Source organism: Mizuhopecten yessoensis, unplaced genomic scaffold (assembly GCF_002113885.1).
Source record: "Mizuhopecten yessoensis strain PY_sf001 unplaced genomic scaffold, ASM211388v2 scaffold7191, whole genome shotgun sequence".
NCBI lineage: Eukaryota > Metazoa > Mollusca > Bivalvia > Pectinida > Pectinidae > Mizuhopecten > Mizuhopecten yessoensis.
The window spans coordinates 70,858-86,524 of NW_018406926.1; the positions used below are offsets into that span (position 1 = coordinate 70,858).

At 35.9% G+C, this 15,667-nt stretch overlaps 1 protein-coding gene across 1 annotated transcript in view; it reads left to right on the forward strand.

Moving 5' to 3' along the window:
• Positions 1 to 14,797, forward strand: part of LOC110453202 — a 31,152-nt gene extending 16,355 nt beyond the window's left edge. Inside the window, exons 10-12 of the mRNA XM_021502056.1 lie at positions 213 to 296; positions 13,251 to 14,159; positions 14,373 to 14,797. Coding sequence (XP_021357731.1) covers positions 213 to 296; positions 13,251 to 14,159; positions 14,373 to 14,797 — 1,418 coding nt within the window. The remainder of the gene's footprint in view (positions 1 to 212; positions 297 to 13,250; positions 14,160 to 14,372) is intronic.
• The last annotated feature ends 870 nt before the right edge of the window (positions 14,798 to 15,667 follow it).

Consider the following 15,667-nt stretch of genomic DNA (forward strand, 5'->3'; position numbering starts at 1 on the left):
TGAACCTTTAGTATTCATATATCTCGCATATATCTTTATCATGGCTAAACGGTTGACTGCGAAAAACTCTATTTGACTAACGTAAAGTTTAAGGTCAGATGACGGAGTCGAATGCTAGATCATTTCAACGCTTCTTTATATTATATATCTAAATTTCAAATTATTTTCTAATGTCAATTTTGTTTAATAAAATACATTTGTTTTACCTCTAGATGTAGTCAGTCCGATGGAGGTGGATGTTAGTAGAGTGAAGAAGGAATTTGGTTTTGATTTGGATACACGCCCGGGTATTAGAGGTAAGCTCAAACCTATTTCATCATTCTGATTTACCTACGAAGTAAGAAATATACTTGACACAAGTTTTATCCGTTCGTTGGACAGCCCGTTAACACCTTGTCGGGGCCATATCTTCTGAATTACTGGTAATGTGACATAAATAGGCAATAAATGGCGTCAAAACTTTGACTTTGTACTAGTAAGATAAATTTTGATGCAACAGATCAAAAATGCCCAATCATCAAAACGCTTTTCCGGATTGCTACGTCTGATCCGTTAAACTTTTTTCAAATGAAAAAAAGAGCGAAAGTGTATCGTAACACTCTGAAAGTGTTCTCTATAGGCGTAGGTAAAACAACAAAAAAGTCCAAGATAAAATTTTATACTGCAGTTATAAACCATAAAAGAACCAATTGTGATACAATGGGGTGTTACACTGCACATTCAGGTTCACATCTAACGCTTGCTCCAATTATGTATATCGGCTGATGACAGACAACAAGGAGTTTCTTGTGATGAAATCTGATGACGATTGTGGACAAGTTTTAATGTTGCCCATCATTACGTCTATGTGAAGTAACTACTTCCCTGTGTGAATGAAGGTCGATGTTGATCCGGACACTAATTAGCAAGCCTTGTTTTTTTTCTCTGTCGATACACTGGCTATTTCTTTGATGACTGGATACTATTGGGATTTTACTATATTTATATGACGGGCGTCGTTGATAAAGCAGAAGACTCTTACCTTACTGATTTTTTTTTTCATTATTATTGTTATTAAGTTTTCTAGCAGTTAGGGTCATATCACTGATTGTGCAGTTAGTAATGTTCTGGAATAACAAAAAGGTACACATAGGATCTCTTTGTTATGCTGTAGTTGACTTATATATTTCATGTTTCAACTTTGTCAGGACTTTCGAAGCATGACATATCTATATATTTTGTCCTAGTTTGATCGATTTGAAGTTTAACTAATGCTTTGTTGATGATTCGATATTCTTCTTATGTTTTGTTTTTGCAAATATTGCTTTTATGAGAACAACAAGTAGTAGTATCATGACTGTCTCTTCGGAATTGTACTTATTACTAGATATTAGACTGGATTCTATTGCATATCTCATAAAAATGCTGATGCTATTACGTACTCACACTCGTAAGTCAATCTATGATAATACTAGATGTCCATGGTCCGTCCGGCCTAGCTAGTTGTGCATATTTACTTTTTTTCTGATAAGATTGGCCGACATGTAGCCATTTTGGATTTTGACAGTCAATATTTTTTAGAAACTTATGGAGGGACTTTTCGTAAATGTAACATTTCAGTTTCCTTTAGTGTCTTGTTGTGCATATTAACTTTTGAGATTGATCGCATAAACAAAATTGCTGACAAACAGCCATCTTGCATTTTTTACGCTGAAGGTTTGTTATTGCTCTTTCTTAGGAAAATATCTTTTTCTTAAATTGTGCTTGTTTATTTTTGAGACTGATCCAATACAATTAGATGACCGAATGGAAATCTTTGATTTTGAAAGTTAAGTTTTTTTTCTGTCTATTTCTTGAAAGTACTGCAGGGATCTCCATCAATATGAAGGCTTCCCTTGGTCTCTAGATGTACATGTTTACTTTAGAGACAGATTGAAATAACAAAATGGCCCACACGTGGCCATCTTGAATTAAACAATATTGTAAGTTCTCTTCCTCAGAAAGTAATCACAGGGATACTTTTCAAAATTGTATACATGTACGTATGTTCCCCTTGTTACCAAAAAAATATCAGGATCACATATCAATGTGACTAAATGTCAGGTTAACATGTGTGTGACATACAACCTCAGTCAAAATGGCAGGATCATATAGCTCTATAACGTACATCCTCAGTCAAAATGTCAGAAGCTCTATAACATACAAACTCAGTCAAATTGTAAGGATCACAGAGCTCTATCAAAAACAACCTTTGTCAAAATGTCAGGATCATATAAGTCTATAACATACAACTTCTGTCAAAATGTCAGGATCATATAATTTTATAACATGCAACCTAAGTCAAAATATCAGTAATATATATATTTGTAACATACAACCACACTCAAAATGTCAGGTTCATATATCCCTGTAATATATTACCGGTGTCAAAAGGTCAGAATAATATATATTTTTAATATACAGCCTCTTTCAAAATGTCAAGGCCATATAACTCTGTAAAAATCAAACTCAGTCAAATTGTAAGGATCACAGAGCTCTATCAAAAACAACCTTTGTCAAAATTTCAGGATCATATAGCTCTATAACATACAACCTCTGTCATAATGTCAGGATCATATAGCTCTATATCATACACTCTCTGTCAAAATGTCAGGATCATATAGCTCTATATCATACAACCTCTGTCAAAATTTCATGATCATATAACTCTATAATATACAACCTCAGTCCAAATGTCAGAATCATTTGAGTCATAGCATACAACCTCAGTCAAAATGTCAGGTTCATAGAGCTCTATCAAATACAACCTCTGTCAAAATGTTAAGAACATATAGCTCTATAACATACAACCTCTGTCTCAATATTAGGATCATATAGCTCTATAACATACAACCTCTGTCAAAAATGTCAGGATAATATAGCTGTAAAACATGAAACCTTTTACAAAATGTTAGGATCATATAGCTTTGTAACATGCAACCTCTGTCACAATCCTATGATCTTTTAGCTCTATAACATATAACCTATCAGTATGTCAGGATCATCTAAATCTTTAACATACAACATCCGTCAAATGACAGGCATACATAATTATATAACATACAGCCCCTTAAAAATGGCATTATCATATATCTTTGTAACATACAAATGTCAGGATTATTGGCTCCATAACATACATCCTCAGTCAAAATGTCAGGATTATATAGCTCTTAAACATACAACCTCAGTCATAATATCAGGATCATATAACTCTATAACATACATCCTCAGTCAAAATGTCAGGATTATATAGCTCTTAAACATACAACCTCTGTGAAAATTTCAGGATGATAGAGCTCTATCAAATACATCCTCAGTCAGAATGCCAGCATCATATACAGTAGCTCTATAACATACAACCTCTGTAAAAATGTCAGAATCATATAGATCATTTAACTCTGTATCATTCAACCTCAGTCTTAATGTTATGATCATTTAGCTCTATAACATACAATATCAGTCAGAATCTCCGCGTCATGTTCCTCCGTAAGGTACAACCTCAGTCAAAACATCATGATCATTGGCTTTATAACATACAACCTCAGTAATAATATCAGAATTATTGGCTTTATAGCGTACAACCTCACTCAATATTTCATGATCTCAAGCTCCATAACATACAACCTTTATCATAATGTCCGGATCATATAACTCTATAACATACAACACCAGTTATAATGTCAGGATCATTGGCTTTAAAACGTACAACCTCACTAAAAATGTCAGGATCATGTAGCTCACCTCTATCATTGTATCTGCTGAGGTAAAAGGATGGCCGCCGCTGATACCTGTATAAGTAGTGTCGCAAATTTGTTTACCCTCAAGTAAATTATGAACTTGCAAAATGGTTCCATTTTAGGGTTGATTTGTTCGTGTTTTTGCCTGCTTGTCATAGCGCGAATCTGATGCCGACTTTTAAGTGCTATCTCACTGAAATACCAGGCCAAAGGCACCTAGCACAGCATTCCGCCAGACCACATTATACTGCCAACGTGTGGACCAGTTGCTGCCATTACCCTAAATGCTAAACGTTAAGCAAGGAAAAACAACTTTCATTTTTAAGGACTTAAGTATGTCCATATATGGGGACATAACCCACATAAGTCGCCTCTAACGATACATGCAGTGTTTAACAGCAGGTATATTCTTTTCTCGAACCCAGACCTGCAGTGGCACAAGACCGAGCGCCAAAATGACACAGGGCTTCCCTACTAAATGGAGACAAGCAATTTTGATTAGTTAACTATTTCGGGATTACTTATATTAAAAACTTTCATATCAAAACAAACAGTTTCAGATACTCATTTACTCTCTTACTTTACACACATTCGTAGCAATCATGGATAGTGTAAATAAATCAGCATCCCAAAACTGTGTAATGCTTAAAGAACCGTAAGACAGACACGTGTAACGTAATCTAGTGTAAGCTTGCATAACTGTCTTATACAAAACGATATGCACCCAATGACCTGACGTGAATGCACATAATATTTGCTGGATGTAACACGTTAAATGTTGCACTGTATTTCATGACATACTCGTACATGCAGCATATAGCAGTCGGGTGTCATGTGTCAGTGAGATTCAATGTAACAAATACATAGTTTCCAATAGACTGTCTAATCCCCATAGCTCGTCCACGTTGGGTGGGCGGCCACCCGCGACATTGCCCATGTGAGGTCGCCGAGGGGATTTAATCCCTTTCACCTGAGCGACGCCTGTCACCCGTGCAGGGTTTATACAACTTTATCACCTGGTAAGTTCACTAGAAGGTCACCTTTTTGCAATTTTAACATATGGTATTGTTTATGTGGCGTACGTAGTTACCAAATCGTTTTACACAATGGCGCATACAAATATAGTCTAATCCGTCTTGTGTTGAACAATGTCTTACGGTGCCATATTTAAAGTAAAGTCTTTAATCAATTGATTAAATAAACATTGCTGAAAGATTCAATAGCTTCGGAAAGCTTATTTTTAAGACTTTGCAAAGGTTCTTGGCATTAAGCCGTTGACAGACGTGTTACTGAGTGCAAGGAACACTTGGTATAGATTGGGCTTACCATTAATCTGTAAGATAAACAAACGATTTTGACTTTTCAAGTGTGTATTTTCCCTTTCTTGACAGTAACATCCTCCACATCCCAACAATGGGGTACAGTGGTACCAGTGACAAACCCTTGTTTCAAGCATTTGGTGTATGCTTGGCAAGGGGATATTCGAACCTGGGTTGTAAACAATTTTGTCTTCGGGGGCGACGACTTAGAAAAAGGAGGGAGGAATGTAGCGAACTAGACTGGGTTGAGCATCCGTCTAGAGTTCGGAAGGTCCCTGGTTTGAACCCCAGTATGGCCGTGCGTTTTACCTCTCCGGTTACAGATGTTAAGGGGATGTTGCAGGTCTTTTTCTGATGTTGCAATAAAGAGAGCGCATTCAGCATGCTATAGGTCAGAGAATGGCCTCCATTAGTGATGCCTTTTGTGATCATGACAAAAACTTTACGTTCAGTGTCGTATCTTATGGCTGATGTTTTTGCTCCTGGTACAGATTTTTGTTGACTGAGGTTTCTATGATATATGTATATAGTATATTGATGAGGCTGTCCAGGCTTGAAAATGTCAAAAGCATCAGTGTACTCCATAAAACACAGGTTAAAGTTCTTTTGCACTTCTATAACTCTCTCTGTAAGCGCTTTTATTATGTATATGGCGTTGGTAGCGCCCTTTCCTTCCACTTTTTCTGCTATGATCTTACTTCTGATCCTTAGCATGGTGATTCTGAGCAGTAGTTTTGTCATTTGGCTCATAAGGCTGATTGTACTATGTTGCCAACATTCTTATGTTCCGGGATTCATTGAATATAAAAGTGGTATTTTTTTAGGAAAGGGTCGTGTACTATAGATCTTGTTTAACATATTATTGAGATGTTTCACACCAACCTGGTCTAACGCTGCTGTCAGCTCTGTGCACATTTCATCATGTCATTTTCTTCAGGGCATATCGGTCTTCTGCCTTCATTAGATCCTTTATCAAGTAACTCCACTTCAAACCTTTCATCCCTGACATTGTTGTAAATGTGTGTATGTACTGTATCCACCTTTGCCTCTGATCTTATCCTTTTCTATGATCGTACCATCTTTTGACTGTATGCAACTCGCAGAGTTTCTTTTCTTTCCACTCAGTGTTTCCCTTTCAGGTTCATATTCTTTGTATCAGTACTATCTTATCTTTCTAGTGCTTTACATTCTTTGTTCAGCCGCTCTTCTTTGGCTTACTCGCACATTGATCTTATCTTGTTGTCCAGTTCTGCATATCGTTGAAAAATCTAAAATGCATAAGTGATATTTACATATGATATGAATGTATTTAGGTTTGATGCCATTCTAGTGAAGAAGCAATAAAGTACTTATCTAAATATTACTTGGAGCACTATGGGTATGATTAAATATGATTCTTGTCCGATGAAAAACAATTCAAATAGCTGTTGCTATTTCGATCCGATGCGTCACAACTTTGAACGAGTACGCAATTCTGGCGATAAGCAAGATCAGGCCTCAAAGTCGGGAAGCAATGGAAATGACACAAATAGAAATGACGAATTGTCTGTCCATGAAAGTTAATGTAACTCTATTTTGTATATGCAGTACTCCTGTATAATTAAATTATATTTTGCTGTTAAACAAATAATGTTTGAAGAAGCTTGAAACAGATTAAGATCCATCCTACTCTAGCTGATCTGTTGTCATTGGGATATTAGGTGTTCATTGTTCACAAAAAAACCCGATTCTGTAATGTTACCCCAAAACTTTTGCTTTAATACAAGTCTTCTATGGCTATCAAATGTAAAAAGGGGCCTTGGATGGGTGTTTTATACGCCTGAAAATCAATCAAATTTACCCCCAAATCTGCAATCAAGTAATAAATAGCGAGTGACCAAGTTTCTGACCCCTAAGGTGAATTTTGTTGAATTAAAAATGAAAAGAAAACATAAAAGCAATGAACTTTTCAATGTTGATCAACAATGTTTAGTCATTTTGCAATTACATTTACTCTACAATGACAACCTACTCAATCCTCTTGTCACCATTCAGTTTGCCCAATGTGACCAGTTTGACTGTTTCTTTGTACGTCTGTGTATAGCACAGATTGGCTATACTATGATACCGTTAAACTTTCTAAGGTCAAGGTTACTGTTATTAAAACAAAGTGACCATAGGGGTAAGGGGCAGTCAAGTACACCACAGGTGCTTGACTATTTCTGTCCATTTTATATATTGCTATTTCTGAGTTAAAAAAATATAAAACTACAAGTATCATTCATATTCCTAAATACCTCAATAGTAATGTGGTAACGACTCTGACTCCGATATATCCAAAGTACATTCATAGATGGCGAACACACAACTCCGGAGACCATGCTGGTTATTACATTACTAACTTTATTAGTGAAGGGTTACTTCCGGTGTTCCGGTTGGGTACATTCTAAAGTACTGAATGTATAAGATGGACATTACATCTCTTCCCTTTTTTAGTTAAAACATGTTCATAATCATTGATTACATTTTTCTAAATGATATTTGACAAGTAACATGCTGGGATAAAGATCCCAACGAATCAATGACATTGACATATATTTAAGGTCACAGGGGTCTAATATGTTTAAAACTTTTAAACAACTTTTTCTCCATAATCGAAAGTCCTAGGATGATGATATTTGGTCATTAGCATACTGGGATGAAGTTTGTTCAAACGAATGACCTTGACATATATTCAAGGTCACAGGGGTCAGTTATGTTTAAAACCTTTGAACAACTTCTTCTGAATAACCAACAGGCCTAGGGTAATGATATTTGGCCAGTTGCATGCTGGGATGAAGGACTACCAAAGGATATGTCACTTTCCACTTCACCTGCTCTATTTCTTGCCCTACATAACTATATCCCTCTGTCACTTTTCTCTACATCACCGATAGCCAGTGATGGAGATTTTGGTCACCCGCCAAAATACTTTTCGTTGTCAATGCAAATAGTGTGAGATTTTTCATCCTATACCTTGACCTACTGGATAGATTCGGTTTTCGCTGTGGCGACCACAAAACATTCCAAAATTGCCACTTCAGTAAATCGGTAGTGCCCTCTACTTGAACGTTGGTATATCTATAAAGAAAAGAAAAGGGCCCCAAAGGGCTTTATCGCTCACCTGTTATTAAATAGTGTTGGCAAATTATGTTTAAAAGGCAAAATACAGCGAGCAGTCTATAGTCCATTTACAGGAAAAGATGAAGTCATTAAGGTATTGTTTTTCAGACTGAACAATAAATATATTTACATCAGCTTTGCAAACCAATATAAAACAGTAAATCATGCTCTATAAAACATGGTTAAATGTCTATTATTCTATGTTAAGGGCTTCATTTTAGTACGCAAAACTCTGATTCCCAAGACGTAGTCCAATACTTTTTTAATCATTTGTAGGCGATAAGGCATTCGAGATGTGCCGCACGATACACAATGTCAATAATGTTGATAAGAATTCGCATCCAAAATATAAAGTGCAAACCTAATATCTCCTTCAGCAATACTGTAGGTAGGACAATAAGCGTAAGGTTCAACAAGTCATCAAAAGGATGATATACATGTTGGCAATTTTAACCACAGAATAAGTGATATTTCAGGACCCCATAAAACATCAGTGTTGAAATATATTACATGTATATTATATAAATGTCCCGGTAAGTTATAACTAAATACAAATGTAACTCCGAGAGTCGCATTACCTAAATTAATCGGTTTGTTATGGCGCTTGAATTTTTAACCCAATAACCGTTATAATAGGCCAAACTAATTCACTCATAAACACATTAACAATATTTATTCATAAGTAGCTGCTGGCCAAATAGCATGACTGTGATGTTTAGTCTTTAAGAGGAAGTTGTTCAAGGAAAACTTTAAGCGACAAATTGACGACGGACACTCATATCATAAAAAGCTCACAGGCATTTCGGGAAAGGTGAGAAAAAAAAGGGCATTGCAATCGCAGTGAAGGAGAAGGCTCAATAATAGGGAAACCTCATTTTTCCCTATTGAGTCCCCCTTTTCATGCTCCCCATAAGAATTTGAGTTCCCTTCGTCAAGGTATGCTCTACACAAAATGTGGTTTAACTCCCTCAATTTTTTCAAAATTTATTACTATGTTCCCCATATTGGACCCCACTCCTCTATCCCCAGATGGGCCACAATCTATGTTAAAATTAAATTGAATGTTGCTCATTAGCAAAAGGATGCTTTGAGCCAAATTTGTCTAAAATCCCTTCAATCCAATTGAAGGAGAAGGATTTGAAAGATATACCACAAGTTCCCCTGTTCGGCCCCGCCCCTCTGCCCCGCCCCTCTGCATATATTTGAAAAATCAAATAAGCATAATCAATATTTATATATAATATGAATGTAGCTAGATTTGATGTAATTTTAGGGAAGATGGAATTTCAATTTCAATTTCAATAAATTTTATTGTCAAAGGACAAATGGATTGGGCAGCAGGTATAGCTTATTTAAGCCCTCTCCAAACATAGTAACACACAGTGGTACAAGGATAGACATATACATTAGAACACATATAAACCATTTGGTTTTAATAATCAAATTAGGGGAAACAACTGGAAGATGGAATAAAGTACTGATCTAAATACTACTTAAAGCATCATGGGTATGATTAAAGTATACTTTATATCATTGTACCCTTACAAAAATCATTAAGCATAAAGGAAGGATTTTGTTTCTGTTGACACCTTTTCCGGACAATATCTTCCTTATGTCTGATCTTTGAAACTTCATGGGCTTTTTGCATTACTACGCATTAAGTTTTGTTGTTGTCTAACATTCCCATTTCCAAACGCTAGCGGGCAATGTCATTAAAACATCAAATGAATGCAATGCTTGTGAAGTATCTTTGGAAATATTCAATACGTCCTTATGATACTTCATTGATTTAACATGAACACTAATGTTCAACCCCTTAAGTCAACTTAAGGGAGTTAAGGATGTGCCTCTGCCGCTGTTCACTTATGTATTCACAAAAAATATAATGTTGCAATGTATACTTTCTGATGACGTCATAATATCGAAGGCGTCCGATGCTTCGCCGCACTGGTCGACATTTTCGGTCGGTTGTTGTATATTATTTTACGCGTGTGTTCATTTCGAACTCGCCTATTCGATGAATAGGGGGGTTATGTAGTCACCCCGATGTCAGCGCCGGCGTCTCACTTCACTCGGGTAAAAGTTTTGGGTCAGTTTTATCCAGATAGTGTTGGATCCTCACACTATATATACTGTTGTCTTTTATAAATTCGAGGCATTTATATGGAGTATACGCAATGTGCTGGCCCATATTTTCATATTTTAGAAAAGAAGCGGAATTGTTTGCTTTGTTATGAATTTGGGGACTGATTGCAAAACCAAGATAGCCGACAGATGGTTAAATTTTTGAAATGTGAAAAAGCTACTCATTATGTACGAATAAATTTGTATTTCATATTACTTCGATGAAGCTTTTGCACATGAAATAATCAATTATGTTTACGGATAAGAAAACACAAGCAGAATATGCGGTCCTTAACCAAAATCATTTATATTCTCGTGACCCATCTATGATTTGGCAACAGCAAGCAGTATTTTTCTCTTAATCTAAAACCAAAAGCGCTTATACACTAATAATCCTACTGAACTATCTAAACCAAACCAAACCATGCAGGTCTTGGATATTGAAAAGAAAAAACTTGCTGTTACCAACTTCTTCTTATAAGAGGCAACTAAAGTGGGACCTCTACATAATGGAAGGCGGTTGATTTTCTGCTACCACTAGCTCTCAAAATCTGGGGCGCGGGTGATTTCCTCCACCTCCAAAACCTGGCACGTCCTTTAAATGACCATAGATGTTAATAGGACATAAAAACCAAACCAAACAAACCAAAGTATGGGTTCGGTACAAAAATTACCCAATAAACTGACATACTTAGAGAAAGGACTCTGTTGTGAAAAAAAGGCGCCCACTATTGAATAAACCTTTTTTCATCAGAAGCAAATCATGATCCTGTTATTAGTTTCAAAAATAGAGTGAGGTTTGCAATATTTAATGAAGAAATAATTTAATAGAGTACTTCTTAATTTAACATCATGTTGAATAGTATTGCACTTCAATTTTTTTTAATATTGAATGATTCTAATGGATGGCCTATCCGTAACGGTTGGAGCCTGAGAAAGTATGGCCACTGTTAAAAAAAATGGCTACTGAAATTCACACATGGCTACTTTTTGGTTACTGATTTTTTGGGTCCAGGGTGAGCCCTGTTTATGTCAGATGTTAGATGAAAGGGAAATTTGGGCCTTCTGGTGGCTATCACCGATAAGTTTAATTTTTGTATATACATATATACCTCGAGGTTATGCCATTATGATAGGACATGAAATCAAGGTCAGCTTGGAAACTATTCCGAGATATGAGGGGTAAAGTGGGGGACCAAAATTACAAATGGCCTCCTTTTGACAAAACTACATGTTATTTTTGAAAGTTACTTCATGACTTTGATGTTTTGTGTAACATTAAAGCTGCAACTAATAAAAAAAATGGCTGTAAAAAGTAGCACATAGTTGATGAGTAGGTCACAGTGACGAAAATTATATCTTAGTTTGTGCCTAAGTACATGCAATAACCTTACCAAGTTGTTTTTTTAAGTGTCTTTACCAAATCTCAATAAATGAAGGTCAAACTCAGCTTCTGTGCTTCCTTGTTCCAGTGATAAATTGATAAAAATGACATTTTGTAAATCATTGTAATAAATATTGTCGAGATCTAAAACCTTTTACCATATAAATGTTAAATTTGACTTGTTGACCATATCATAAAATTAAAGCAATGCATAAGAAAATTGGTTCGAACACAAAATTCTTAAGTAAGAAAACGGATTCATGAATACGAGGCCAGGAGATATCTGAGGCAGACTTGTCTGAAAGTTTATTACCGCTGTCTGTCAGGTGACTATACATTGTTATTTGTTAAAGTAAGGTCGTATACATAGACTGGCCATCAAACTAGTAGATCGGAGGTCGGAGAGACCTTTACAACACAAAACAATGTTATGATGTGGACGAATACATCTAATAATAATTCTTAAAGATCATTTTTACTCCTTCTGCCTCGTTTATCTATAACATCATTCAGTAATTATATACACAATCGTTAACAGTAAACACGTAACATTAAGATTTTGTGAAGCTTTAAAGTCACGTTATTTATTAATATTTATTTTCCACTGACTTCGTTAGGTGAACAAACTCAATGATTTATCGTATGAACAATATAAATGATTTGTACCCAGTATGATTTATATTTTAAAAATACATAATGTAAGTCCGTGACGATATTTACTCCATCGTGTCGTCATTAATTTCTTATGGATGAGAATCAAAATTTCAATCAAAAAGGAAAAAGTGAACTCCAACATCATCGCCGATAATATGCGTATCCAATTTCTCAAACAGGGAAGTTATATATGACAAATTAGGGGAACCTACCTCGGATGAACAGTGTGACTCTAGAGTGAGAATGTGTCACACTTCTCACGTCACGGAGAATCGTCTGAGTGCCTTGTATTTTCGCCAGGCAGGTGCAAAGCGTGACTTCAGACCGATTTATATCTCGAAAACAATTTTACCGATTTTTGTCGGATTTTCGCCGGCCGGGAGTCATACAATGTAATATATGGAGTGTACAAAAAATGTAGTTTTTTAATCAAGTTAACCATTAAAATATTATAGTTGTTGGTTTAGACTAAGTATTATGTCACCGGGTGATATACTATATTAGGTGCCTTTGGCATGATATTTCAGTGAGGTAGCACACTAAAGTCGCCATCAGATCCGGTTATAGCAAGGAGGCAAATACACCAATATACCCCTCAATTACACTCACGGAGGAAATTCCTTAACTTACACTAGATAATAGGACGTTGAAACCAATGAAAACAAAATAAAAAAACATTCCAACTAAATCTACATTTACCATGATAACATACATAAGGTACGGTATAATTTTCATATATGCATGTCTTGTTCCTAAACCAATTAGCATTATTCAAAAAATGAATAACTGTCTATTTTCCATTTATCACGAATCACAAACATAAGTTAATCTTGATTTATAACATTAAATGTTCTTTTCATGTTTTCTTTTCAGAGGAAACTTGCAGATTTTTGGCTCAGAAATACAAGCTGAAAGATGATTGTGTTGTCCAAGTGAGAGATGCATCCAACCAAAAAGAATTAATCATCATATATGACCCGTCCTGTAATTCAGAGAGAAAACTGAAGGAGTTTGGACACGATGTAATTATTCGTAATCCAAAGGATGTCAGCACTGAATGTGCCTTGCTTTCCAGCATCTGCAAAAATAACCAGTATTCGATCAGACGCGAGGAAAAACAAAAACTAAAACTTGCATTAAATCATGCAAATTCTCTGTTTGCTTCTCACTCGAATCTAAATATCATAACGACTTCTCCTGTCAAGTCTAAAAACAAAGGAGCTGACATCATTGAATGTCCTTGTATTATCTTGGTCTGCAGCTCGAAAGGTTATATACCGAAGGGGGAGTCCAAGTTCCCTGAAGAGCTGATATGTGAAAATACGTCATTCGTGGTAGATGTTAGGGAAGGATACTTTCAGTTTGGTCCTGCTTCCTATTCCACATTCAACAGCTCCCTTTTCCATCAAAATATCAAAATGGGTTGTAGTTTTGGTATTGAAGGCACGCACAATGCAGGAACTGTTGGTCCATTTGTTGATTTTCAAGGACATCAACTGTTTCTGACATGTGCCCATATCGTGAATGGTGTCGATCCAAACGGATATGATCTGAAAAACATTCAGAACATGTTTGTTGAACAGCCGGATGCTATGACATTCCAAAATCCCCAGACCGCAGGTTCTGTCACAAGACGTTGCGGCGAAGTCCGGCGAGCTGTATTGTCACCCAACAGCAACCGTTGCAGTATAGACGCTGCGGTTGTCGAAATTACAGAGCAATCAAGAAAACCAAGTAGGGGTGAATTCGCTATTGACAGCGAAATGAATTTTAAAAAAGCAGGTAAGTTACATAGCATTGCATCAATACGATATTTAATAACACAGCATGACCCTTTTAAGAATGTAAATAAATATATCATTGTGATAGATTCCATTAATCAGAATCCAATTTAATTTAATGGTATATGACATTAACATTAAGAATATGGATTTTTGTTATCAATCTATTGTATAGATAACGTAAAATGAAGCCTGTAACAAATTGATTTTTCAGGGTTTGATGACCTCCCCCGCTTTGAATCTGGAGACATTCACGATGATCCTGATACATTGGACAATGACTTGCGAATTGTAAAATTTGGAGCTAGTACGCATGCATCACGCGGGATAATCAGCAGCTATGGAATATCCTCCCGACTCCTGACAACTGATTTAGGGCTTCAAGGTCAACCGAACATGTGTGTGATGAAAAATCAAATGGAATTGTTGGGTTTGCAAGGTCAACCACAACCGATCTTCTTACCTGGCGATTCTGGATCAGGTGTGTTTGTGGTGAACAAGTTACCAACAGGAGAGCAGACGCTGACTTGTATTGGTCTGGCAATCGGCTGTACATCGTACGGTTCCGCCATTGTCACGCCCATTGCCGCCGTATTAGATGCGTTAGGCTTACCGAGAAAACTGAAACAATTTCCTTAGGATTCTCTGTAATAATCAAGATATCATAGAAACAAAAACACAACATTTCTGTTTGCGCTCTTTACCAATTCGGTAGCTATGGAATGGATGCAATGTTTAGTAATTCTGTAATACTATATAGTTGAAAGTCAAAGTGTTGAATTTAATTTGTGTATGATTACGTTTTGTTTCTGTTAATTTACCGGTCTTTGCACACAATTTTGAATTCTGAAGCTGTGAAATAGTAATATACGGCATCGTTTCAGTCACATAATGTCTTGTGTTACACGGAACATGTTCACTTGTTCAACTGTGAAATGAAACTTCATGTAGATGTCTTTCCTACCAACTTAGGTTTGGTTTCCAAGTTAATCACAATCATTTTGTGCATGTAACTTTCATTTGTGTTATAACCTGAGTTACTTGTTGGTAGCCAATATGCATGACCAACATTTGTGTTTATAAATAATGAATATTTGGATAATGCAACTTTTGTCATTTCCGCTGAGGAAATATTAAGGTAAAACATTAAATTCTGCTAGCTTTTACAAAGTCATCGAATGAACCAAATATACAAGAAAATTTCACTAGACAGTAAAATGTGGTTGCATTTTGTGTCAAACTTACTGTTATCTTAAATGTAGTGTATCACCGTTTTTAATTGTATGGGGTAAAAACGAGACTAACATGATATTCATTTTGATGATACTGCTCAATGATTTTGATAATTAAATAAGGGTTTAGAAAGGAAAACATGCCAACCGAGTTGCATGCATCATGTCAATCAATAGTTTAACCTTTTAAACATATCAATCAAATATTAATATATATGTATTATAACTTCATAAATAGCACTACGTCATGTTAAGAGCATTCGTTACATTGGACATT